General features: G+C 45.5%; 1 protein-coding gene across 5 annotated transcripts in view; it reads left to right on the top strand.

The window, feature by feature from the left end:
- The window catches only part of LOC126259776 (nocturnin), a 419155-nt gene that overhangs the window by 367253 nt on the left and 26621 nt on the right, over nucleotides 1–25281 (top strand). The window contains exon 1 of one of the 5 annotated variants that reach the window (XM_049956783.1): nucleotides 9046–9168. The exons of the other annotated variants lie outside the window; for them this stretch is intronic. Within the exon in view, the coding sequence (XP_049812740.1) occupies nucleotides 9071–9168 (98 nt within the window). The 5' untranslated portion in view covers nucleotides 9046–9070. Of the gene's footprint in view, nucleotides 1–9045; nucleotides 9169–25281 lie in introns of those variants that run through there. 5 annotated transcript variants of the gene reach the window in all.

The raw sequence follows: 25281 nt of genomic DNA, 5'->3' as shown, positions 1-25281 counted from the left end.
AACGGGAACGCGTTATGCAGGCCTTGGTGTCACTCGCGTCCATCTAGAAAAGTTTTTACTGAGTTGAACGAAGGCGATGTTGGCCTGATATATTCGACGATGCCCTTTGGTTACACTGACTAAAGGATCCTTCTAAGAAATACCAAATTAAGATAACCTGAAGATGCCTAAATAAGGCGAAACGCGTCGTTGAAAAGTAAAGAACTAAAATTGCAACCAAGACTGTTTTTACCCAATACGGTTAAGAAAGGATAGAACGTGATTTTTACCGGGACTTTGAGGAAGTTTTGACATGCAGTACGACGAGTCCTGCGTTGGTGTCACCAGAGATGAGCACGGGCAGCTTCCAGAAATAGGGGAGAGCGTTCCAGAGCGCGATACGGCGCGCGACCGGTGCCGCGCTGGAGCCGTCCAGGAATAGCGTGGGCAGCTGGCTGGCTGGAGCTACGTCAGCCACGGCGCGTGTCCGTGCGGCGGGCGCTTTCATCCGGTGCGCTGGCCGCTGACGACAACAGGACGCTCCGCTGCCCACCGCACCGGCCTTGTTAGCAGCTCAATGGCAGCCCGCCCCGGCACGCTCAATGACGGATGACGTCACAATAACGAGGTGCCACTTTGTCTATCGATTTCACAGTGTGACGTGGCGCAGCACCTGTTGTCTGCACGAGGGACCTGCTGTACACTACAGAGTTTCGTCACCCCTCAGTCAGTACTGTGGAAAATGCTATGCTTCACTAGTCACACTTACTTCTCAACCAGTTTTCCGTAATACACCGGCAGAAAAAAATCCCAACATCAGGAAGGAGTTGTACGGCGTAAACGAAAGTTGGCAGATGTGTTCCTGCATCAGAAAGATGACGTCTATTCAAATTTCGTGCCAGTCTCATAAGAGTGGCGGTAGTAGCGCCGCTATGAGGATGCAAATCAGGTTTGCTTTAAATACGTGCTGTAACGGTCGTGAGCGTTAGTAATCTTTAGATTGAACTTGGTGAGTTGCTGTTTGAACGTGGTCGTGTAATAAGGCTACGATAATCTGGATGTTCCATCTGCGATACTGCAGAGAGACTTGACAGAAATGTAGTCATTTTACATGACTGCTGCCAGCTGTGGTCACTAGAATGTACGGTTGCAAGAAGACCGGGCTCCCGACTGCCAAACGGCACTACCAAAAGGGAAGACCATCGTATTCGGTGCATGGCTCTGGCGCATCGCACTGCGTCTGCAGCAGCAATTTGAACAGCAGTTGACACCACAGTGACACAACGAACAATTAGCTCAAGGACAACTGCGAGCCACACGCCCTGTAGTGTGCATTCTGTGGTGTCACCGCCAGACACCACACTTGCTAGGTTGTAGCCTTTAAATCGGCCGCGGTCCGTTTGTAGACGTCGGACCCGCGTGTCGCCACTATCAGTGATTGCAGACCGTGCGCCGCCACACGGCATGTCTAGTCTAGAGACACTCCCTAGCACTCGCCCCAGTTGTACAGCCGACATTGCTAGCGATGGTTCACTGACTACATAAGCTCTCATTTGCAGAGACGACAGTTTAGCATAGCCTTCAGCTACGTCATTTGCTACGACCTAGCAAGGCGCCATATTCAGTTACTACGAATGTATTCTGAACAGATAATATTGTGAATCATGTACCGTCAAGAGTGACGTTCATCATTAATGGATTAAAGTTAAGTATCAAACTAATTATGTCCGCTTTCTGAATTCTAATTTCTTGTCATGTTCCAGACCTCACGTCAGTATAGTCCTTCCCTCCTCACGCCAACCTGCGTGAGCTAAAACGCGTGCATTTCGGCCTCCACTAGTAACACGGTGTTGGCTCTTCTGCCAACACAACACATTCCACTGATCCCTAACCACCAATATTTGCGACCTCAATGGTTTGAAGCGAGAGCTCATTCGAGGCAGGGTGGAGGTCTGTTGTGTTTCCTGTTGAAGCTGGTTGTGCCTCGGTGCCAGTGATGGCCGTGTGTTGGTTAGAAGAAGGCGAGCGGGGGGCCTGCAACCAACCTGTCTTTATTGTATTGCATGGAACTGGGGATCTAGAAACGACGGAGAGGCTTCGTCCCCGCCGTAGCACTCAGTGATTCGCAATGCCACAGCAGGCTACAGCAGTCCACTCACCCCACCGCCGCCCCACACCGAACCCAGCGTTGTGCCGTTCGGCCCCAAGTGGACAGTGGACCGCCCCCCCCCCGCCCCCCCCCCCCCCCCGGGAACATCTCACACCAGACGAGTGTAACCCAAATATGTGCGTGGTAGAGTAATTATTGTGTACGCTTATGTGGAGAAAATGTTTGCGCAGCAATCACCGACATAGCATAACTGAGGCGAAGTGAGGGAAACCAGCCCGCATTAGTCAAGGCAGATGGAAAACCGCCTTAAAAACCATGCACAGACTTGCCGGCACACCGGACCTCGACACCAATCCGCAGGGCGTATTCGTGCCGGGGGCCAGCACGCCTTCCCTTCCGGTAAGCAGTGCGTTAGACGGCACTGCTAACCGGACGGGCACGTGTCTTCATGCTAGACACGCTGGACGTACAACTGGAGTTACGGTCTGGGGTGTGATTTCGTATTACAGCAGGAGTACTCGCGTGGTTATTACACACACCCTGACTACAAATTTGCATGTCAGTCTTGTGTTTCGACCTGTTGTGCTGCCATCCATGAACAGCATTCCAGGGGCTGTTTTCCAATAGGATAACCCTCATGCATATACCGCTGTTGCTACGCAAAAAGCTCTACAGAGTGTCGACATGTTGCCTTGGCCTGCTCGGTCAGCAGACGTGTCTTCAACCGAACACGTATGAGACATCATCGGACGACAAATCCAGCGTCATACAGAAACAGCGTTAACCGTCTCTTTACTGAACAACCAAGTGTTACAGGCATGGAACTCCATCCCATAAACAGACATCCGGCACCTATACAATACAATGAATTCACGTTTGCGTTCTAGCATTCAACATTCTGACAATTGCAGCGGTTATTAACGTACCAGCATTTCGCATTTTCAATGGCTTACCTCGTGCATACATTAACCTGTGACCTTGTAGTGTTAATAACTATGTTGCCTAGAAAAATGTATTCCCAAAATTTTATTACTGTACATCAGTTAGTTTTGGTGTTGCCATTTTTTTTTTCAGTCAGAGACCGTTGGGTCTTCCGAGACCTGTTCGGACGGGGAGAGAGTATAAAGTGACCTACTCCGACGCACAACTAGTACTATCTACGACTGGACGATGTAGTGGTAATAAATCACGTACTCAACCGTCCTCATCAATCAGTCAAAACCATATCCCAATGATATTTCCTGAGATTAGACTTCAAGCACATACAGAAAAAGCAGCAGGGAACTGTAATTCATCATAGTTAAGTCAGTTGGCACGAAATATTTATAAACTGTGTGCAAATGGTTCAAATGGCTCTGAGCACTATGGGACTTAACTTCTGAGGTCATCAGTCCCCTAGAACTTTGAACTACTTAAAATTAACTATCCTAAGGACATCACACACAACCATGCCCGAGGCAGGATTCGAACCTGCGACCGTAGCGGTCGCGCGGTTCCAGACTGAAGCGCCTAGAACCGCTCGGCCACTCCGGCCGGCAACTGTGTACAAAAACCTTCCTTGTTAAACAGTCTATCGACACGGCGCAACAAAATCAAAGGGTAACGTGTTTGAAACCCCTCAATTTTCTCCTGTTCCTGAGCAGAAGTTTGAAATTTGACTCAAAGGAGTCTTCAACCTTCCTCTGTAATGATGAAAAGCATGGCCCCCTGTGACGTCATCTCGGGCTCGGCGAAGCTTCAAACAGCAAGGTGTCCACACATGCGAAAAAAAAGATCAGAAGTTCTTGTGACATGTAAGTAGGGTTAATGACATCACGATGCACCCAGTTTCACTACACCTTGGACGTGTTTTACGACGGGAAGATCGTCACATCCCACTTACCCACATTTCATCCCTTGATTTGACACCTCTGTGATGGAGGTCAGAACCGCAGTGCCCGGCGAAATCTTGCGGTTTTGTTATGGGTGGACGAAAAAAAAAAATTTTCAGACTCACCACCGTTTGTAATCGACGTGAAAAGGTCGCAGGAGGTGGCGTAAAAATCGTCAGTGAAATCACCCCTTTTCTCAGGGCGTTGATTCCTAGACGTTTTGAACAGCATTCCAGGGGGTGTTTTCCAACAGGATAACGCTCGCCCATTTACCGCTGTTGTTACCCAACAAGCTCCACAGAGTGTCGACATGTTGCCTTGGCCTGCTCGGTCAGCAGATCTGTTTCCAACCTAACACATATGATACATCATCGGACAACTCACACATCCGAGAATCTGGTGTTTGAAAAAGACAGTTTACTGTGCAACGTGTAGCAGAACAACATTCTCAACAGCCTTTGACACAGCAATTCTTGTTATGGTATACAGGATGGAACCACAAGAAACCATTCAGAAGTATTCGACAAAATCTGAGTGTGGTCTGGAGCAGCAAAGGATGTTTCATGCCTTCTTTACCTGATCATGACGGACATGTGGGGTATGTCATTGACACGTGCATGAATAAAACAGCAAAGGGTATCTCTAATATTCTCAGTTCGGCAACACGTTCAGTGTCACCGGTGCAACTTTGTTGAGGACTTTGAAAATGTACCGGCACGGAGGCAACCCTTGACCGATTCCTAGGCGCCTGAGGGTAGGCAACGCTTTCAACACCCCTTAGATTCTGCGTGCCACTACAGCAGCACCGGCGCGTTATTCTTGTCGATATCGAGCGGCGGTGTGCCTGAAATGTTTGCCTCGGTCACCCTTTAAGAAAACCGCGTGATTTAAACGCTGGGCGTTGCAGTAAAATCTGACGGCCTCCTCACCATGGGACACATCCTAGGTGGCTTGGGCAGATTTATAGTGAAATTTGTTTGCTAATATGACATCATTAGCCCACTCTCATAAACTTCTGTGCTCTGGCCCCTATATTACATGTATCAATATCTTGCTGTCTGAAGTGTCGCCGAACCCGAGGGTGACGATGCAGGACGCCACGCTTTTGCGCCATTGCAGAGGAAAGTTGTACACTCCTTTGAGTCAAATTTCAGTTTCTGTCCGGCATTGGGAGACAATTACGAGGTTTCAAAAAAGCGACCCTTTAATTGTGTAGCGCAGTGTATTAACGAAAACTTTATTAAATCGCTACGGTAGATCCAGAGATTAGCTTCCACACAGACAGAATAACGCGGCGATGGACTTAAAATTAGTAAACTGTATAAACCATACATACTGTGTTTCTGGAGGAACAGTAACTATTTCACAGGTGCCACTAGCACCTTTTGTGTGGCTTCCTTTACAGATATATCACATGCTTTCACGTGTATCTCATGAGCGCGACGATATGCGTTTTTTCATAAATCTCGTCTCTGTGAATGAACACTGGAGATACCGCATGAGATAAAAGTAGCTCAATCTTTACAATCACATCTATAAAATTAATGCAATTTCAGATACAGAACGAGATTCACACATAGGCGTCCAAACATGTTTGCGTGAAAAGTGAAAGAATAAATAGTTTGCAGAATGAGGTGTTTATAAAAAGAAAATAACTTACTTGACAAACACGGAAAAGTTTCAAACGGAGGTTCCAGCCCCAACAAGATGATAATGAGATGTATAACCATAAATAGTGCATTCCTAAAAATATACCTTGTATAGCTGCCTCTACGAGCAAATAAAAACTATTTTTTGACAGCGCGATCGCAATTTCTTGATGTAAAGACTCCATAATAACCAGTGGCATATCGCAAAAAACGTCCTTTGGATCACGCCAAATGTACTTTGACAGATTTCAAACAAAACGCTTATAATTTACTCACATTCTTTAATTAATACTGGAAAATAAAATACAAATTTCACAGTATACGTAATCGAAATAAATTCTATCAAGTGGAGGCCGGCGACGAAAACTTCCTTTTCATAACTTACGGCTTGTGATATCATTTCATTTAATATCATTAATTTATCTGGTTTTGGCCACGATCAGGCAACACCACGGGAGACGAACGTTGTGGCAACGTCCCTCTACCACGCAATGTGACTACATGAAAGTAAAGGACGTGTCCACTGTGGCTTTTCAGGTCTGAATTGTTTTAGATTCTTGGTTTGTCCTTTATGAACAAAATTTCGATTATTACTATTCACCTATATACGAAAGATCTAATAAAACGGATGTCTCACAATTTGCGTAGGCGGTTAAAAAGAATGGGATAAGATGGATGAGCACCCCTCACAAGCCACATATTTATGCAGTCAGTGCTGAGCTGCGCTTGAACTGGTGTAAAGTGCGACGCCACTAGAGCTAGAAATCGCGCTTTGCATACGATGAATGGTTTGGGTGTGGCGAATGCCCGGAGAACTTTACCTGCTCTGACGTGTAGTGCCAACAGTGGAGTACGGAGGAGGCGATCTCGGCTGGGGGGGGGGGGGGGGGAGCGTGTTTCTCTTGTTTAGGAAGTGGTCCCCTTACGGCGCTTAAGGAAACGCTAAATTTGGGCGGATATGAACACATGCAGTATGTGCTGCATACAGTACAGAGTTCAGGAACAGTTCAGAGACGATCACTAATGAGCATGACAGTGCACCCTGTCATAAAGCAGCAGCTGAGAGGCAATAGTTTGTGGACAACAACATTCTTGAAATCGTCTAACCTGCCCCGAGTCCCCACCAGTAGAACACCGGTGTTAGACTGTCGATTTCGCTCCAACACCACTGTCTTCTTTGGTTTCGCCTTTTGAGTAATGAGCAGTTAGTGGTTCACAGACATTTAAACACCTCTAAAGCGTCCCCCACAGAGGGTAGGCCGTCATAGAACCGAAGGGTGGACACACCCTATATTAACGTCCACTAATAGGTGTCCGGATACTTTTGATCAAATCGTCTACACTACATTTGAGAATAACTATGCAGCGAAAAGTACGTAGTAGTGAAGAGTATAAAATGGAAGGATGGTTTAACCGCAACAGGTAGTGTGGCAAATTTATATAACTTCAGAAATGCAGTGTGCTCTTGTTAATGACCCCCTGCCCAGCAAATCTTTACGATCTTCTGGAATGGTTTTGTTTATAAACGACTTTTCTGCTACCAGTCACGACTTTTTTATTTATATTTCACACGGCTCGTTTCGGGAAATGATTCCCATTTTCAAGCGAGATTTTCTCTGTCACATCACCCTTTTTACGTAATGTTTTTGATGTGTGAGTTTCTGCTTTGTTCTGTTTACTTTACTGCAATGAATAAAAAACGCGCAATTTTGAGTTGGTTATCGATCTTTATATGTAGTTAGCGGCGAAAAAAATTGTTCAAATGGCTCTGAGCACTATGGGACTTAACTGCTGAGGTCATCAGTCCCCTAGAACTAACTAACTAACTAACCTAAGGGCATCACACACATTCATGCCCGAGGCAGGATTCGAACCTGCGACCGTATCGGTCGCGGGGTTCCAGATTGTAGCGCCTAGAACCGCTCGGCCACTCCGGCCAGCAATTAGCGTCGAAATTTGGAAGAACCTGTACTTACAGTTTTCGTGTGATCCATTTGTGCAGAATCTCTCACATGTTAAACGGCAGATACATAATACAGGACACCATGTGGAAAAGTAGAGCAAATGTCGAAGAACACCACTGACTAAATAAACGGGATAAAATGGATGAGTTAGAACAAATGGAGATATATTCACATCACAGAAAACATGAAGATAAAATATTAAACGAAAAACCTTGAAGTGAATCAGTGAATTTCTTCAGATGCTTCGACAGTATACTTAAATAAAAATGGTAAGACACATAATTAAAGCACCGTTGTAAAATAGATACAAGCAAATTATGATCTGGATTCTTAAGACAAATGCCCTGTGTACAAAAGTATGTTGTACTCTGTGGAAGACCTATAACATTATCTCTGTCGACTGCACTTAAAAACATCTTTTTAACTTTGTGCTGATCTGGGCCCACTGCGTCGTGAATGTCATATAGGCACATTATGTATTACGCTATGAGAACAAGACGCTGCTACGTTCGATTATATCTTTTATTACAGTAGGCCTATTTCAGCGTGATTGCCATTTTCAGGATAGCTGTGGAAACTGTTTATGTAAGTTATTCTAGATGGATACTGTGCACAGAAACTTGTGCGTAATAGTTAACGTATGTGAGACTCTGCACGAACGGACCGTAAGAAAACTGTAAGCACGGGTATTTCCAAATTTCGCCACAAACTACATATAGAGATCGATAACCAAATATAAATTGCGCGTTTTTTATTCATTCCAGTAGAGTCAATAGAACAAGGCAGTATTTCACACTCAAAAACATTACCTAAAAATGTCATAGCACACAGAGAGGATCATTTTCCGAAACCCACAGTGCGAAAAATAAGTTCAAAAATGGTTCAAATGGCTCTGAGCACTATGGGACTCAACTGCTGTGGTCATAAGTCCCCTAGAACTTAGAACTACTTAAACCGAACTAACCTAAGGACATCACACACATCCATGCCCGAGGCAGGATTCGAACCTACGACCGTAGCGGTCGTGCGGTTCCAGACTGTAGCGCCTTTAACCGCTCGGGAAAAATAAGTAAAAGAACATCATGACTGGTAGCAAAAAAGTTACTTATAAACTAACCCACTGTTTTCACAGTTCCATGCTTTCACAGATTTTCTGGAAGTACTTTGAAATGACCAATGATAACAATAATTATTATTATTATGACGAGCGTAAACAGGATTCCCTGCTCGTGCTAAAGTGTAAAGTAACACTCGCCGATATCACTGCTGTGCTTTGCGAAACTCGGCACTACGCTCTTCGGACGCGCGTGTGTGTTTACGCGAGCCGCCGGTAGCGGTCACGTTGGCGCACTCCGTGAGGGGTCCGCGCAGTGGAGGGGTTAGGCGGCAGCAAGTGACGTGCTGTGACGTCTCGAGCGCGCTCCGTCCGGCAGGTAGTAAAAGCGCGCGCCGTCGCCTGCGGGGCAGTCTGCTAGCGGCCGCCGACCAGCCAGGTTCATGGGCATGCTCGACGTCGACTCGCACGTGGCGGCGCCTCCCGCGCCCGCCTCCGCGCCCTCGGCCGCCGCCCTCTGCTGTCAGTTCCTCACCGCCGGGTAAGCTCTCGTCCGTGGAGGAACCGCTCACTGCTGACAAGGCAGTCGGGATGGCTGCAGAGCCTTGCAAATCAGGGATGATGAAATGCGGTGTATTAAGTCACTTTTTAGGCGCTGCTGACGATATATTTTGAACAGGTGGTGCCCCACAGCTTGTAAATATTTGAGAAAAAAAGATATTCAGAATCACTAAGACCTGTTGATATGCATTAACTATTAGTTTCACTCTGCCTGCCGGCGGGGTGGCCGAGCGGTTCTAGGCGCTACAGTCTGAAACCGCGCGATCGCTACGGTCGCAGGTTCTAATCCTGCCTCGGGCATGGATGTGTGTGATGTCCTTACGTTAGTTAGGTTTAAGTAGTTCTAAGTTCTAGGGGACTAATGACCTCAGAAGTTAAGTCCCATAGTGCTCAGAGCCATTTGAACTTTTTTTTTTTTTTTCAATCCGCCAGTCATCATCAGGTAACATAAAATTATGTACATCACCCCGTTTTCTCGCATACGAAAGGCACTGTGAACCATAATGTTTTAAAGCAGCAGTAAATGAAAAAATTATTAAAAATAAAATAATTAAAGAAATACGTAGTAATACTGCCAATACCAAACGAAACCATTCTGTCCATTTTTACTACAAAAGAAAATGTAAAATTCGTTCAAGTTTCTTTTATTTAGTTTTCTGTTCTGTGCTTTTGCATACAAACTGCTTGTTACCTTCAGCGCACAGGACATATCTTTTTACTATTTGTAGTCCGTCATAGTCGAATTATCAGTGACCGTCTTCTGCTGAAATTATATTTTATTGTATCGGACAATAAATCATTTAAAAAGAAGTGGTTCGACGATAAGTGACGTGAAACTTCTTGGCAGATTAGAATTGTGTTCTGCACCAGTCTGCCACAGAGTTTTAATCTGCCATGAAGTTTCAAATCAGGATACACTCCACTGCAGAGAGCAAATTCATCCTGCAGTTCCTGACGTCTCCTTCACAACCGATTTTTTTGTTTTTTCTTCAATACACGCCGCTCCAATCTACCCGTCAATCCCCCTCGCACAGACAGGCTGATCATCTTACCACAGTGACAAAACTGAACATCTCTTTCATTTCAATAATATGAAAGAAAAAAAAAACATTTGTGGAGACAAGCCGGCCGGAGTGGCCGTGCGGTTCTAGGCGCTACAGTCTGGAACCGCGAGACCGCTACGGTCGCAGGCTCGAATCCTGCCTCGGGCATGGATGTGTGTGATGTCCTTAGGTTAGTTAGGTTTAAGTAGTTCTAAGTTCTAGGGGACTGATGACCTCAGAAGTTGAGTCCCATAGTGCTCAGAGCCATTTGAACCATTTTTGTCGAGAAAAATTTCCCCTTCAGTCAACAAACCGATCTCCCCCACTTGTATCTTACAGTAGTAGTTTCTCGTTTCATTCACGAGTAGAGTATGGTAACAGTGATTGCTTGGCTACCTCTAATCTAACTTCTACAAGCTATGGATAAATATTCTATGGTTGTTAGGTATTTAATATTGCTGGTTTCACTCTCTCAGGCAGTATTCAAGTACATGTCGTGTAAGACTTCCGTCGCTGTGTTTCGTATACATTTCGCTTTGGCAACACCAGTACAGTCATATCGATAAAGCAAAGCCTCTCTTGATGTACTGTGACAGTTAATTTGATCAGTTAATTTCGAATCAGCATCGTGTTGTTGCGTATAAGGGCCTTGGGTAATGTGACTGACTCCAGCTGAATGATTACTTGTGTACTCATACACAATACCGTTACACAAATATTATGTACGTTCTCAGTGGAAGTTATGGCTCACTCCGACCTTTTTTTCCCATGATATCAAGGCAGCTTCAGTCGTTTACATACAGCCAGAAGTATGAAGGAATGTTTAGAGTTTAACGTCCTTTCGACTTCGAGGTCATTAGGGACAGGGCATTAGGGAAGGTCGAAGGAGGGATTGGCCATGAACTTGCTTAAGAAAAGATTCTGGCCTACAGAAATGACACGTGTTAAGTAAGTGAAACAGGTTTATGTCGTAATATAGCCTATCTGAGGTTGGCTGTCATATTTGCATCCAGCCTAAAAAGAATTTTGTATATGCGTATTTCAGGGGAAATATAGCAGTATGGCTAGCTATCTGTACGCTGAATAAATTTCGCCAGTTTCATCCAACTTCCGAAGGAACATGTGTCGTACTTCCTACTTTAATAATTAAAATGTAAGCCAAATTTAGTCGTTAAGCTGTTCACAACATATGAATATACTGCGAGTTATCTGCAATTGTATAAGAGAAAAGGAAGACAGATTATTTAGAATCATAACGGGTTGAAACAAATACTGTAATACCACAGCTGTCGTTAACGACAAATGTGCCGTTTGCTCCTTAGCTGAAAGACTTTCACACTGGTATAGATCTGTAGGCTTTAACGCCCGCCACTATGCGACATAAGACTTCAGATCTGTTAGCCCCTTCCTCCAGCTTCAAATCTTGTCCACCTTAGTGGTGCAGTTCTCCTGGGAGCTTAACTTCACGCTCTCACTTAGAACTTCAGTGTGTAAGGAAGGGCCCTGCGGAATATCCCTGCAGCATTGAGCAGAACAGCTCCGAGTATTCCTTTGTCATCTCACACTTGTTGCTTTGATGGCAAGGTAGAGTACTTGAACAAATAACAAGCTAATGTAATATCTTCTGCTTTATTACGTGGTACAAACCATCACCACCAAACTTAGGTTCGACTAGCGAGTTACCCATAAAGCCAGACTACTGCGTACCGAACTTTATTGCTGAGTCGTTATCGCATGTTGGCCGTTGCACATACGGCAACCGTTAGCCAGTAACATCGGACTTAATAGCTGCCATCAAAGCCAATCATGACGCTATTGCTGAATGGACTCCCAGTTTCCGCGTAACTGCGCTGTGAAAGCTAGAAGAATTTTCTTTGATCTCACGTACAGAGCAGTGTTACAAAACAGCGACGCAAGGAATACGTAATCGTGAGACCTGCTGTTCGTGATCCGGATTCGTAGTCCTCTACATTTTGCACTAGCTTCGAAAATTCCAGACCAAAAACTGGTAATAGAATAATCATCATTTCCTTAGGTATCAGTCCCACAGAAATCTAGGCGATACAGTTAGGCAAACAGCAGCTCGCACAGAGGCCGAAAAGTTCTTCTCGCTGTCCATCCGTCAGTAGAAACAGAAAAAACATTAGTACGTGTTACAATACAAACCACACTATGCCAGGTAGTGGTTTGTAGAGTATAGAAGTCAATATAAGAACTCTGCGCAAGTCCTAGAAGTGGATCAATGTGTTATGTAACCTAGTTGTTAACGGGCTGTTAATACTTACACACACACACACACACACACACTCAAAAACAAACATTCCGTGCAATGTGCAATGCTTCTAATCAGTGTGTTTTCTTTTGAGGCAGTTGTTTCCCCAGCTTCTTCCACGCAATGCTGTACAACAAGGGATCCGTAAAGCTCTCCCTCCCTCCCTCCCCCCTCCCTCTCTCTCTCTCTCTCTCTCTCTCTCTCTCTCTCTCTCTCTCTCTCTCTCTTAGTCGATTCCAACTCCCCGTGACCCCATGAACTAAAGCGCTCCAGTTCTGCCGTGTATTATCTACAGAAGACTTCCCACGTTGGAATCCATTACTCCTGTGATGTCATCAGTCCATCTCATCACATACCGTCCTCTTCTCCTTGTGCCTTCGATGATACCCACTATTAAGGGCTTTTCCCATGTGTCTTTTGATGATGTGCACAGTAGATCAGTTTTTGTTTCAGTGTCAAGACCTTGCAAGGAGGAACCTGGGTTTATTTGTCTTAATATGGACCTATTCGTTTTCTTTACAGTCCATGCAACTCTTAAGGAATTTCCTCCAACACCATAATTCAAAGGAGTATATTCTCTGACGTTAAGGCTTTGTAATTGCCCAGGTCTCATATCCGTACAACACATATGGAAAGAAATTTGTACTTAAGAGTTCGGTTTTTCTACTCATTTGCGACTCTCGAGAAGCAAGCTCGTTTTTCGTAGCACGAGCGGACGCGCGGCGTATTTTGTATGCGCGCAAAGAATAACAATATTTTATTTTATCAAGGTATATATGTTTGATCTAAATCGCAGTTTAATCTCAGTTTAAACAACAATAAAATAAACTTACGTTAAATGAGCAAAAGCACTGTTTAATTTAATAACAAAATAAAATTCATTATATCACTCTGTTCCCACATACAAGTGATATCCCACGGTAATGACCCACTGGAAGCATTAAAGAGCGCGGTGCATCAGATCCAAGCCAACCACTTATTCGATTGCTGATTATCACTTAGATAACTGCCTCTTTGTGGGACTGTGCTGCTAACTCGTAATCTGTGTCATTTTCTTGTACGGATCGTAATTTTTTCTCACCTAGCTCGCTGTTTGTTTAATACTACTGATGCTCACTAGGACGTATAACAACACAATTTATCACAGTGTTAGTTGAACGAATATACACTCCTGGAAATTGAAATAAGAACACCGTGAATTCATTGTCCCAGGAAGGGGAAACTTTATTGACACATTCCTGGGGTCAGATACATCACATGATCACACTGACAGAACCACAGGCACATAGACACAGGCAACAGAGCATGCACAATGTCGGCACTAGTACAGTGTATATCCACCTTTCGCAGCAATGCAGGCTGCTATTCTCCCATGGAGACGATCGTAGAGATGCTGGATGTAGTCCTGTGGAACGGCTTGCCATGCCATTTCCACCTGGCGCCTCAGTTGGACCAGCGTTAGTCCTGGACGTGCAGACCGCGTGAGACGACGCTTCATCCAGTCCCAAACATGCTCAATGGGGGACAGATCCGGAGATCTTGCTGGCCAGGGTAGTTGACTTACACCTTCTAGAGCATGTTGGGTGGCACGGGATACATGCGGACGTGCATTGTCCTGTTGGAACAGCAAGTTCCCTTGCCGGTCTAGGAATGGTAGAACGATGGGTTCGATGACGGTTTGGATGTACCGTGCACTATTCAGTGTCCCCTCGACGATCACCAGTGGTGTACGGCCAGTGTAGGAGATCGCTCCCCACACCATGATGCCGGGTGTTGGCCCAGTGTGCCTCGGTCGTATGCAGTCCTGATTGTGGCGCTCACCTGCACGGCGCCAAACACGCATACCACCATCATTGGCACCAAGGCAGAAGCGACTCTCATCGCTGAAGACGACACGTCTCCATTCGTCCCTCCATTCACGCCTGTCGCGACACCACTGGAGGCGGGCTGCACGATGTTGGGGCGTGAGCGGAAGACGGCCTAACGGTGTGCGGGACCGTAGCCCAGCTTCATGGAGACGGTTGCGAATGGTCCTCGCCGATACCCCAGGAGCAACAGTGTCCCTAATTTGCTGGGAAGTGGCGGTGCGGTCCCCTACGGCACTGCGTAGGATCCTACGGTCTTGGCGTGCATCCGTGCGTCGCTGCGGTCCGGTCCCAGGTCGACGGGCACGTGCACCTTCCGCCGACCACTGGCGACAACATCGATGTACTGTGGAGACCTCACGCCCCACGTGTTGAGCAATTCGGCGGTACGTCCACCCGGCCTCCCGCATGCCCACTATACGCCCTCGCTCAAAGTCCGTCAACTGCACATACGGTTCACGTCCACGCTGTCGCGGCATGCTACCAGTGTTAAAGACTGCGATGGAGCTCCGTATGCCACGGCAAACTGGCTGACACTGACGGCGGCGGTGCACAAATGCTGCGCAGCTAGCGCCATTCGACGGCCAACACCGCGGGTCCTGGTGTGTCCGCTGTGCCGTGCGTGTGATCATTGCTTGTACAGCCCTCTCGCAGTGTCCGGAGCAAGTATGGTGGGTCTGACACACCGGTGTCAATGTGTTCTTTTTTCCATTTCCAGGAGTGTAGAAGAAATAGGTATGGGTAATTGTAAAACAGCAATGGAATGGTACAAGACAGTCTTATTTGTGGTCGGCGCAGTTTATACATAATTGCGCCGCTCGACGGTTAATAGCTCCAGGAAGACGTCTACACAACAATACTCCTTCACTTTCTGGGACAAAAATGCAAGGGGAAACAATATGGGACCTAACCGGATTACCATCCTGCTATTTACAGTCACCCGATGATAAGTCCATATCTGAAAGTTCTTTCTTGCTGCGTGACACTTGTCATAGACGGGATGTGGTTGCGTGGTCCTCTTCCCTTACTTCGGCGTTATTTCCGGGTAGAGCAAGAAGCCAACAGCTTTCACGTACGTGTCCTGGTTAGAACGCAGGTGCACCCCACTGCTGTTACCCACGGTGACTGTTGAGGACTTTTTCTGGTTCAACGAGAACCCCGTGCCTCTGACTTGCGTAAGATCTTTCAGAGTTTCCATTGCGTGTTAAGTAGATAGCCCGAGCTCTGAATCCTTGCGCGTTTAGAGCGAGCAGATATGTTTGCGTAGCCTCCGGCCGCTGCTGACGATCTGGTAAAGCTCTCAATGGGGCCTATGAACTCGAGGTTCATCTCTTTGCAAAATTCCTGCGGTCCTTGATAAGGCAGACTGGCAGATAACGTGTTACGTCAAGTAAGCTCCCGGCAACCGCTGCCCCCGCGCTGACGTCACTACGGCTGTTGTTGCCAGCTGCGAATCCGTCCAGTCTGAAAGATATGGAGGGGTGAGCGCGATATATTCGTCCGTACAGCAGGCCCCCCTGCTGGCTCTGATACAGCGGCGAGGGCTGCTGTTTCGTTCATCTGACGTCATCCTTGGCTGCCGTTGCGACGTTGGCCTGTTCATTTCCGCATAGCGGGATATTAGTTACATTGCGCTGTTTAGATCTCGCGATTGTTTTGATGCGCGTACTTCAATGCTTTACCAAGATCGCCAGTTATGAGATGCAAACAAATGGATAATATTGACTTGTGTGTCAGTGATCTATTCGAATGAAATTTATGGCCTGGAGGTATTCAGGGTGGCACAGTATTTCTTATGGGCTTACCGGCCTATTGCAATCCTTGCAGCGCTTCAATGAATTCATTTGATATCTAATGCTATGCCTGCTAGATAAGGAAACCATATGGTGGTGCAGTGCTCTTGAGTCGGTTGCTCTTGCTTCTTGTACGAGATTTCCTGCATAGATGCAGTGCACTTTCCGAAAACAGTTTCAACAAATTCTTTCAACTACCTTACCTATTACAGATTTGAAATGTTCATGCTGTTTCCAAATATTAAGCGATGTTATGCACACAAGATATTCATCATGAAATTTGCAATTAGTAATTCAAAAAATGGTTCAAATGGCTCTGAGCACTATGGGACTCAACTGCTGAGGTCATTAGTCCCCTAGAACTTAGAACTAGTTAAACCTAACTAACCTAACGACATCACAAACATCCATGCCCGAGGCAGGATTCGAACCTGCGACCGTAGCGGTCTTGCGGTTCCAGACTGCAGCGCCTTTAACCGCACGGCCACTTCGGCCGGCAATTAGTAATTCGTCGAAATGAAAGTTTATGGTTCGAGATACCTTTTCAAGTCTCAAAAAATCTATTATGACTATATGCAGACTAAATCCATAATGAGGTTCGCCGAATCGACAGTGAGGTTCCCCCAATTTGTTCGATGCTAAGGTGCTATTCCAACACATGGAGAGCCTCTACAATGCCGTTCGAGTTTATGGCAAATAAGAAGTGGACTGAGGCCTGAATGGGAATTTGGATTGAGGAGGGAGGCATGCTAGGGTAGTCTGGTGCAAAGCCACTGTGCCAGGGTGGTGTAGTGGTTCTTGCATCTGCTTAGTGGGCAGTAGATTCGGGTTAGAATCCCGAACTTGGCACAAAATTTCATTCGGATCTTCAGTCTGCATATATACCCCAGTAATTTGTCGACTGAGTCGCATATCTTCGTAGATATTCCATACGATCGCATTTTAGTTACTAGCCGACATGTGGCACAGTGTCGACCGTCTTGTGGAAATGCAGGAAGGTGGGACGAGCACGTAAGATCGGTAGTAGCAGAGAAGGTGAATGGTGGCCTTCGGTTTATTGGGAGAATTTTAGGAAAGTGTAGCTCATCTGTGAAGGAGACCGCATATAGAATATTAGTGTGACCCATTCTTCAGTACTGTTATAGTGTGTGAGATCCACACCAGATCGGATTAATGAAAAATATCGAAGCAAGTCAGAGGCGTGCTGCTAGATTTACTTGTGGTACGTTCGATCAGCATGCAAGTATTGTGGAGATGCTTTGTGAACTCAAATGGGAATTCCTGGAGGGAAGACGCTCTCTTCGCAAAGCACTATTGAGAAAATTTAGGGAACCAGTATTTGAGGCTGGCTGCAGAACGATTCTACCGCCGCCGACGTACATTTCACGTGAGAATCACGAAGATAAGAGAAATTAGGGTTCATTGGTGACATATCGATAGTGGTTTTTCCCTCGCCCCATTTGTGGATGGAACGGGAGAGAAATGACTATTAGTGGTTCAAAGTAGCCTCCGCAATGCACCATGCGGTGGCCTGCGGCATATGTATGAAGATATAGATGTAGAAGGAAGCTACCTGTTCACTTGCTTCTACTGTAGCTGCTGCTTGCGTGAATAGCGCGAGCAATGTATATGACGATAATTTTACATGAATCAGTGCTGGTTCTTTGAGATAAGCTTAGAATATGCTCTAGAATCCTGCAGCACATAAACTTTACCAGTATATTCTATAATTCTGAACATCCATTCATTTACTCTTTTGTAAACTGGAGTGACCTGCCAGCTGTGAAAACTAGTTCATTCAGAGGCACAAAGATGGTCGCGCTTCACATTAACGTTATTATCTATCAGTTTATAAGCCTGTTCTTCTTCCTTCTACAAGTGTTAGTCGTTTATCTGCTACCCAATCGAAGCCCGTTATGGAAACTGTGTTTTGTGAAATCCAATAAATACTTCTGCGAACACTGTAAGACCTGTCACTTTACGCTCGTCGCCTGGGAGAGTCAGTATGTGGATCACAAAAAAGTGGAATTTCATTTCCTATTGTGTAGCGCGGTGAGAACAAGAGAAACCTTCTAAAGACAAATCATTTTCTGCTTGAGCAGCACAGACAGCAGTTCAGTCTGTCGGGAAAATCCCTGTTTTACCTGTAGGGATGATACGGACGCTAATGGGTCCCCACTGCTGAATAGCGTGCTCCGAGTGGGGAGATGACGGTTGTGTGTCACACACAGGAAACGCTCCTCTGATAGCACGCCCTACTTCGCGATAGAGAATTAAACGTTGCCTCCGATGGAGGTACCACAGGATATGCTGTGGATGTATGTAGAAACCTAAGTCCGTGAATTACGGGGAACGACAGAAAGTTCTGAAGATGTTCAAGCCAGCTGTTTCACCGTTAATATCAACGGCAACGTGGAAATTCCACACACTCATACCGGGAGAGCGTTTAAGATACTGACCTTGTATTTGGGAAGAATGGGGCTAAAGTCACCGCTTGGCCTTACCAATTTACCCACGATTGGTTCCTCTCTATGTCGTTTCGGGTGACTGACGTGATAGTTCCTTAAAAATGGCATGTGCCCTTTCTTCGCCCTAACCTTCTCCAACGGACGTAGTGCGGTGTTTCTAACAACTTCGCATCCATGGAATTTTCAATTTTTACCTCATATAGAGGATATGTGATGGTGACAAGGCAGTAGCTACGCATCTGAGAGGTGTGCTGCAAATGTCAGGATATAATGGGCTCACTCCAAGGGGACTGCAGCAGGAGAACCGGTTTGGAAAATGGATACGTGATGCACGTTTATGCAACATGCTTGTGCTTTTGTGACATAACTGGAACAGTGCTCATGATGGTTAGAAGGCGTAACATACGACAGTAAATAAACGTGTTCAGTAGTACTTTCTTGCTGTTCGGCACTGGAGTCCTATTCGGGAAAGCTTATTTTGAATTCTGCCCAGTGCATCCTTATCTGCCTGTCATGCCTCCTTTGAGTCACAAAACGTGAATTGCAGACTGATTCCTCCAAGCCTCATCCTCGTACCCCCCAACGCTAGTAATCCCAACTGATCATTCTACTCATCACATCTAATAATTGTTGTAGTCTTGAAAGACACGTGAATATGCATCAAGCACTGTGTCTAGTTCGCTAACCCTTTCATGTGGTTCGACAGTTGTCAGGCGTCTGAGGTTAGATACCAACAGCGACTTGCACTTCTCAGCTTATAGCCTGACAAATTGCCTTAGCGAAGAGGTCAGACCCTCATAAGGACAAGCAGCTATAAAATCGTCAACTGATGCTCACAGGAAATCACTCAAAGGTGTCACTGAAGCATCCAAACAGTCAGTGTGGATCTAAGCTCTGAGTTGGCCAGCCCTATCAATCGTCAAATCTACGAGGGCAGTTCAATAAGTAATGCAACACATTTTTTTTCTGAAACAGGGGTTGTTTTATTCAGCATTGAAATACACCAGGTTATTCCCCAATCTTTTAGCTACACAACACTATTTTTCAACGTAATCTCCATTCAATGCTACGGCCTTACGCCACCTTGAAATGAGGGCCTGTATGCCTGCACGGTACCATTCCACTGGTCGATGTCGGAGCCAACGTCGTACTGCATCAATAACTTCTTCATCATCCGCGTAGTGCCTCCCACGGATTGCGTCCTTCATTGGGCCAAACATATGGAAATCCGACGGTGCGAGATCGGGGCTGTAGGGTGCATGAGGAAGAACAGTCCACTGAAGTTTTGTGAGCTCCTCTCGGGTGCGAAGACTTGTGTGATGTCTTGCGTTGTCATGAAGAAGGAGAAGTTCGTTCAGATTTTTGTACCTACGAACACGCTGAAGTCGTTTCTTCAATTTCTGAAGAGTAGCACAATACACTTCAAAGTTGATCGTTTGACCATGGGGAAGGACATCGAACAGAATAACCCCTTCAGCGTCCCAGAAGACTGTAACCATGACTTTACCGGCTGAGGGTATGGCTTTAAACTTTTTCTTGGTAGGGGAGTGGGTGTGGCGCCACTCCATTGATTGCCGTTTTGTTTCAGGTTCGAAGTGATGAACCCATGTTTCATCGCCTGTAACAATCTTTGACCAGAAATTGTCACCCTCAGCCACATGACGAGCAAGCAATTCCGCACAGATGGTTCTCCTTTGCTCTTTATGGTGTTCGGTTAGACAACGAGGGACCCAGCGGGAACAAACCTTTGAATATCCCAACTGGTGAACAATTGTGACAGCACTACCAACAGAGATGTCAAGTTGAGCACTGAGTTGTTTGATGGTGATCCGTCGATCATCTCGGACGAGTGTGTTCGCACGCTCCGCCATTGCAGGAGTCACAGCTGTGCACGGCCGGCCCGCACGCGGGAGATCAGACAGTCTTGCTTGACCTTGCGGCGATGATGACACACGTTTTGCCCAACGACTCACCGTGCTTTTGTCCACTGCCAGATCACCGTAGACATTCTGCAAGCGCCTATGAATATCTGAGATGCCCTGGTTTTCCGCCAAAAGAAACTCAATCACTGCCCGTTGTTTGCAACGCACATCCGTTACAGACGCCATTTTAACAGCTCCGTACAGCGCTGCCACCTGTGGGAAGTCAATGAAACTATACGAGACGAAGCGGGAATGTTTGTAAAAAATTCCACAAGAAATTTCCGGTTTTTTCAACCAAAATTGGCCGAGAAAAAAATGTGTTGCATTACTTATTGAACTGCCCTCGTAGATTAGTCTTCGGTAGCTGAACATCAGAAACTTGGTAGCAGACAGTCGTATTCACTCGAGCCCATCCCAGGTGGCATGCAGCGGAGCAGGTTGCACGCTTCAGGCTGCCAACTGATCTCAGATCCCACTGACTTACGCCACCTACTAACTGATGACAACTGGACATTGGATAGGCAGGGGAATTGTGTGTCCCCGTCAACTCCATAACTGGGATGCTGCATTTGGGTATCAGAGATAGGCATCGCAGCCAACCTCCTGGGGTCCCCATTATCCAGGGCCACTTATTTGTACGTCATCGCCCTTCTCAAAGTTACCCTCCCTCAAAGCGGCCTCCTCCCAAATGCCAACAGGAGACCGATTTGATACCGCGAGCCTAACGTCCCCTTTGGGTCCTCGGCTGCATGGTTTTACTCTGATGACAAGAAGTCAGAACACATGTCGAAGACGCCTCAGGACGCCGTTAGAGCCTCTACTACTTTGAAGAAACACCAGCGCTTGCTTCAGCAGCTGTTGTCTCAAAAATTCTGTTGCTGTTATCAAATGACGCAACTGTACAGCGACCAAATCCGTTTATGCCGTTGTTTGCGAGCACTGTTTCGAGTGGAAACTTTTCCTGGTGCTTTAGTGCATTTGTCCTGTAACTGAAAAAGTGTAGATACTAGTTTCGAGAATCTCTTTATCTGAAAACATTGAGCTTTGAACGTGGCATCTGAAAGATTTTATAAGTTTACTATCTACCATGCCGTTCGCAATTTTTATGTAAGAACTTGATCACCTGTCACATGTCGTATATAACAAGAAGATAGCAGTTCTTAGTTGTTAATCTGTACCAGCGACATTCCTGCGATAAGATACAGCAAGATAAGAATGATGATGTTGTGCTTTCTCTCCAACAAACTGGAAGAGCTGACAGAAATAACGCAAATTACTTCTTTGCTAATTGAGTGGTTCCATGGATGCTGATGTAAACGCAGTTATCTTTCGAAGAATTCCATTGAAGATGACGGCTGAATAGCTAGTAAAGTTTTATATTTTTATGTCGCATTATCTGAAACTTCTCGTAACAACTTGTCTTATTGTAACCTCTTTTACCTCGTGCGTATGGGGAAAAATAGACGCTGTATCATAACGGATAGCGAAAACTGACGCGTGTATCAATATATGATGGTTGATGCATAAACTTTGTTCCAGTACATTTGTCCACAAACGAAGCGTTTCCGAAATAATTGCAAACGTATGTAAACATGGCTAATGGAATGTAGTTTAATTAAATCGGGCGATGCTCCGGTAATTAAATTAAAAAACGAAACATTTACAGTAGTTGATGAGTTTTGCTATTTGGCCAGCAAATTGACTGATGATGGCCGAAGTAGAGAGGATATAAAATGTAGACTGGTAATAGCACAAAAAGCGTTTGTGAAGACGAGAAATTTGCTAACGTCTTTTCTGAAAGTGTTTGTCTGGAATGCAGTCTTGTACGGCAGTGAAACTTGGACGATAAGCAGTTCAGATAGGAAGAGAACAGAAGCTTTTGAAACGTAATGATGCTGATGAAATGGGCATATCGCGTAACTAGTGAGGAGGAGGTACCGAATCGAACTGGGGAGAAAGCGAATTTGTAGCACACGTAACAAAAAGAGGGGATTAGTTGATTGGCAGTTTGGTACTGGAGGAAAATGAGTGGGTAAAAATTGTGGAAGACGACTGTGGGATGAATATCGTAAGCAGGTTCAGATGGATGTAGTTTGCAGTAGCTATTCAGAGACGAAGAGGCTTGCACAGGATGGACCAGCGCAGAGAGCTGCATCACAGCAGTTTTCGGACTGGAGACCATAAAAACGACGCTTACAAGCTGCCACTGACTTCAGTTTGAAATATTGCCCTACTTAGGGCAAATGAGTTTGAAATATAAATTCTCCGTTTAATTGCGCTCTTCAAATTTCATCCACAGCCTTTTTTGACAAGAAATACGAAACTACTTCAGCGCGTTACAGGGTGTCCCAGGAGAAATGGTCAGTATTTAGGGATATGATAGTGACGATCAATCGAAGCAAAAAGAATTCTCGTAAACGTAGACTCTAAAATGCATAACTTTAGAGCTATGAGCACTTATTCATCTTCGCTACGGTGAAACATATCTCTTGTACTGAACAAGTTCTCATATCTCTTAAGTCATGTATTTTAGGGCCCATGTTTATCGACAATTTTTCCTTGTTTGGTCCATACTACCTCCCTCCAAAATATGGAAAGCAAAGAGCTCGCAGTAAAAGATTCGTTTCACACCAGCGAAGGTGAAGAAAATGAGCCCTTTTTTATTAGACTTTTTCGTTTCGAATAATCGTTCCTGTCATATCCATAATTGTGACCATTCCTCCATGACCTTTTTTCTTACAAAGTACCGCACATTCGTTCCTGTTGAAAGAGAATTTCTAAGAGTTTGCTTCGCATTTGTATGCAATACTGCACTCATCTATGCGATGACTTACGAATTCTTTCAAACACCGCCGGATCTTATTATAAACTTTGGCAGGATTATAGAATTCGCTGCTCCATTTCTTCAGTCTAATTAGCGGGAGTAAGTATCACTTCTGAGACGATCAGGTGCTCTAGGAGACATCCCTGGACCTATCCATCTCGGACCACACTGGTGCCTTAGATGTCGTCTTTCATCAGCAGCAAAATATAGCCGTGTACAAAATGGCAAGTGCCACATTCCCCAACCATTGTCTGTAGTGAAATTTGAACACTGCTAGAGAAGATCCTGGTCGAAATACATTTCTGCTATCTGGAACACCACTTCTGTGGTGGCTCTTGTCCTCACTTCGGCAGTTACCTCGCAAACACCTCGTTTACTGGCTGTTGTTCACTGGTATGTCTTTGCTTTTATTACAACACTAACGAACGTGGCGTAGCTTCGCAGTTGTAAAATGTGTATTGGAACTGTATACGTGCTAATCTCCTTGTCCCCCCCCTCTCCTCCCCCCCCCCCCCCCCGCGTCTGTCGCTCTCTTTCTTTCTCCCCCGTCCATTTCCTTCTCCCACTCTGTCCATTTCCTCTCCGCCCCCCTCTGTCTGAACTTCACGCTTCTTTATTGTTATTAAAAGCGAAGTCGCTTAACATAGTCGGTGAATCGGTTGGTATTAGTTGTGAATGCGGTGTGAGACGGAGCTTTCGAGCTGCTGGATTTGTGAGAATAGTAGCTTCAATGACAATGCTTCGCATAATTTCAATATGCGAACGGGAAGCAGTACAAAGTGCAACACGACTCAGATCCTGTAGTAGTATTTTAGTCATAAGCCAGTGGGCAACTTACCTGTTTCTTGAGCTGGTCACTGTGGGTGGTTTTGGGTCTCGGGGTGATGTGCTTGGGTTGGTTGTGCTTGGGTGGTTCTAGATCTCGGGGACTGATGACCTCAGATGACTTAGAGCCATTTGAACCATTTGAACCTGTTCTTTGTTAAAACCGACTGCGAAAAAGAAAAGGAAACAGCACGTTATTGCTTATCCAACTTTTGTGTAGATTTATATATGAGGAGAAAGAATACAGATGTGTGAATCAATTCATCACATTGTTTAAATGCCCTGATATCGTACTTAAAACTGACCGCGAGAAATAAAATTAAACCAAACGTTTTCACAGCACAGCATTTTCTTTCCCACAGTTGCGTTTCAACAGAAAACCGGTTCACTTTCGTTAAAAAAAAGAAAAGAAATATATCCTATGCCCGCCCGAATACTGAGCAGAGCATCGTGTAAAACGTTGGAGTAAACATTAGAGCATCATTTAAAAATTAGAAGAAAAACAGTCAAGAACTTTTCGAGACTACTGGAAACAAGGTTAAGCAACATCTTGTTTTTACTTCGATACTTTCATTCGCGCCACAGTTCTCGAATAATGATGATACATCCTGTACATAAACATCCACACGATGCTACAGATGCTACATTAAAGTGTAGATTCCTCTGTAAGTGGGGCAGGAGAGCTGCTTTGCAGGTCAGTGAGTGGGACATAAGGGCAGATCACCTCCATCAAGGCTACGCTAAAACGAAATTATATTCAGATTTATCTCCTCGTTGACCGTAAATTATTGCTCTTGAAACTTGTCCATCAGTCTTCCCTGCGAGAGGTTAGGCACAACGCGTCCGCTAAGGATTAAAAGATAAGCCGACACGGGGAAATCTGGGCTGGCTCAACTTAGCTAAAGTGGAGGGTGGCCAAGCCTGCATACAGGTCACAGTCCGCAAATACACAATCGGGTCACGGACGTGAAGCTGCGGGCAGCGTGCGAGGAGAATCGAATAGCAGACAACAGCGTGCCACCTTTATTCCGTTGTTTACACCTTTATTCGTGGGAACAAACCAGGTGGTAGGGCTCGATCA

Source organism: Schistocerca nitens, chromosome 5 (genome assembly GCF_023898315.1).
Source record: "Schistocerca nitens isolate TAMUIC-IGC-003100 chromosome 5, iqSchNite1.1, whole genome shotgun sequence".
NCBI classification, from domain to species: domain Eukaryota; kingdom Metazoa; phylum Arthropoda; class Insecta; order Orthoptera; family Acrididae; genus Schistocerca; species Schistocerca nitens.
Note: the sequence above shows the minus strand (reverse complement) of the source record. Positions and strands in the feature narration are given on the sequence as shown.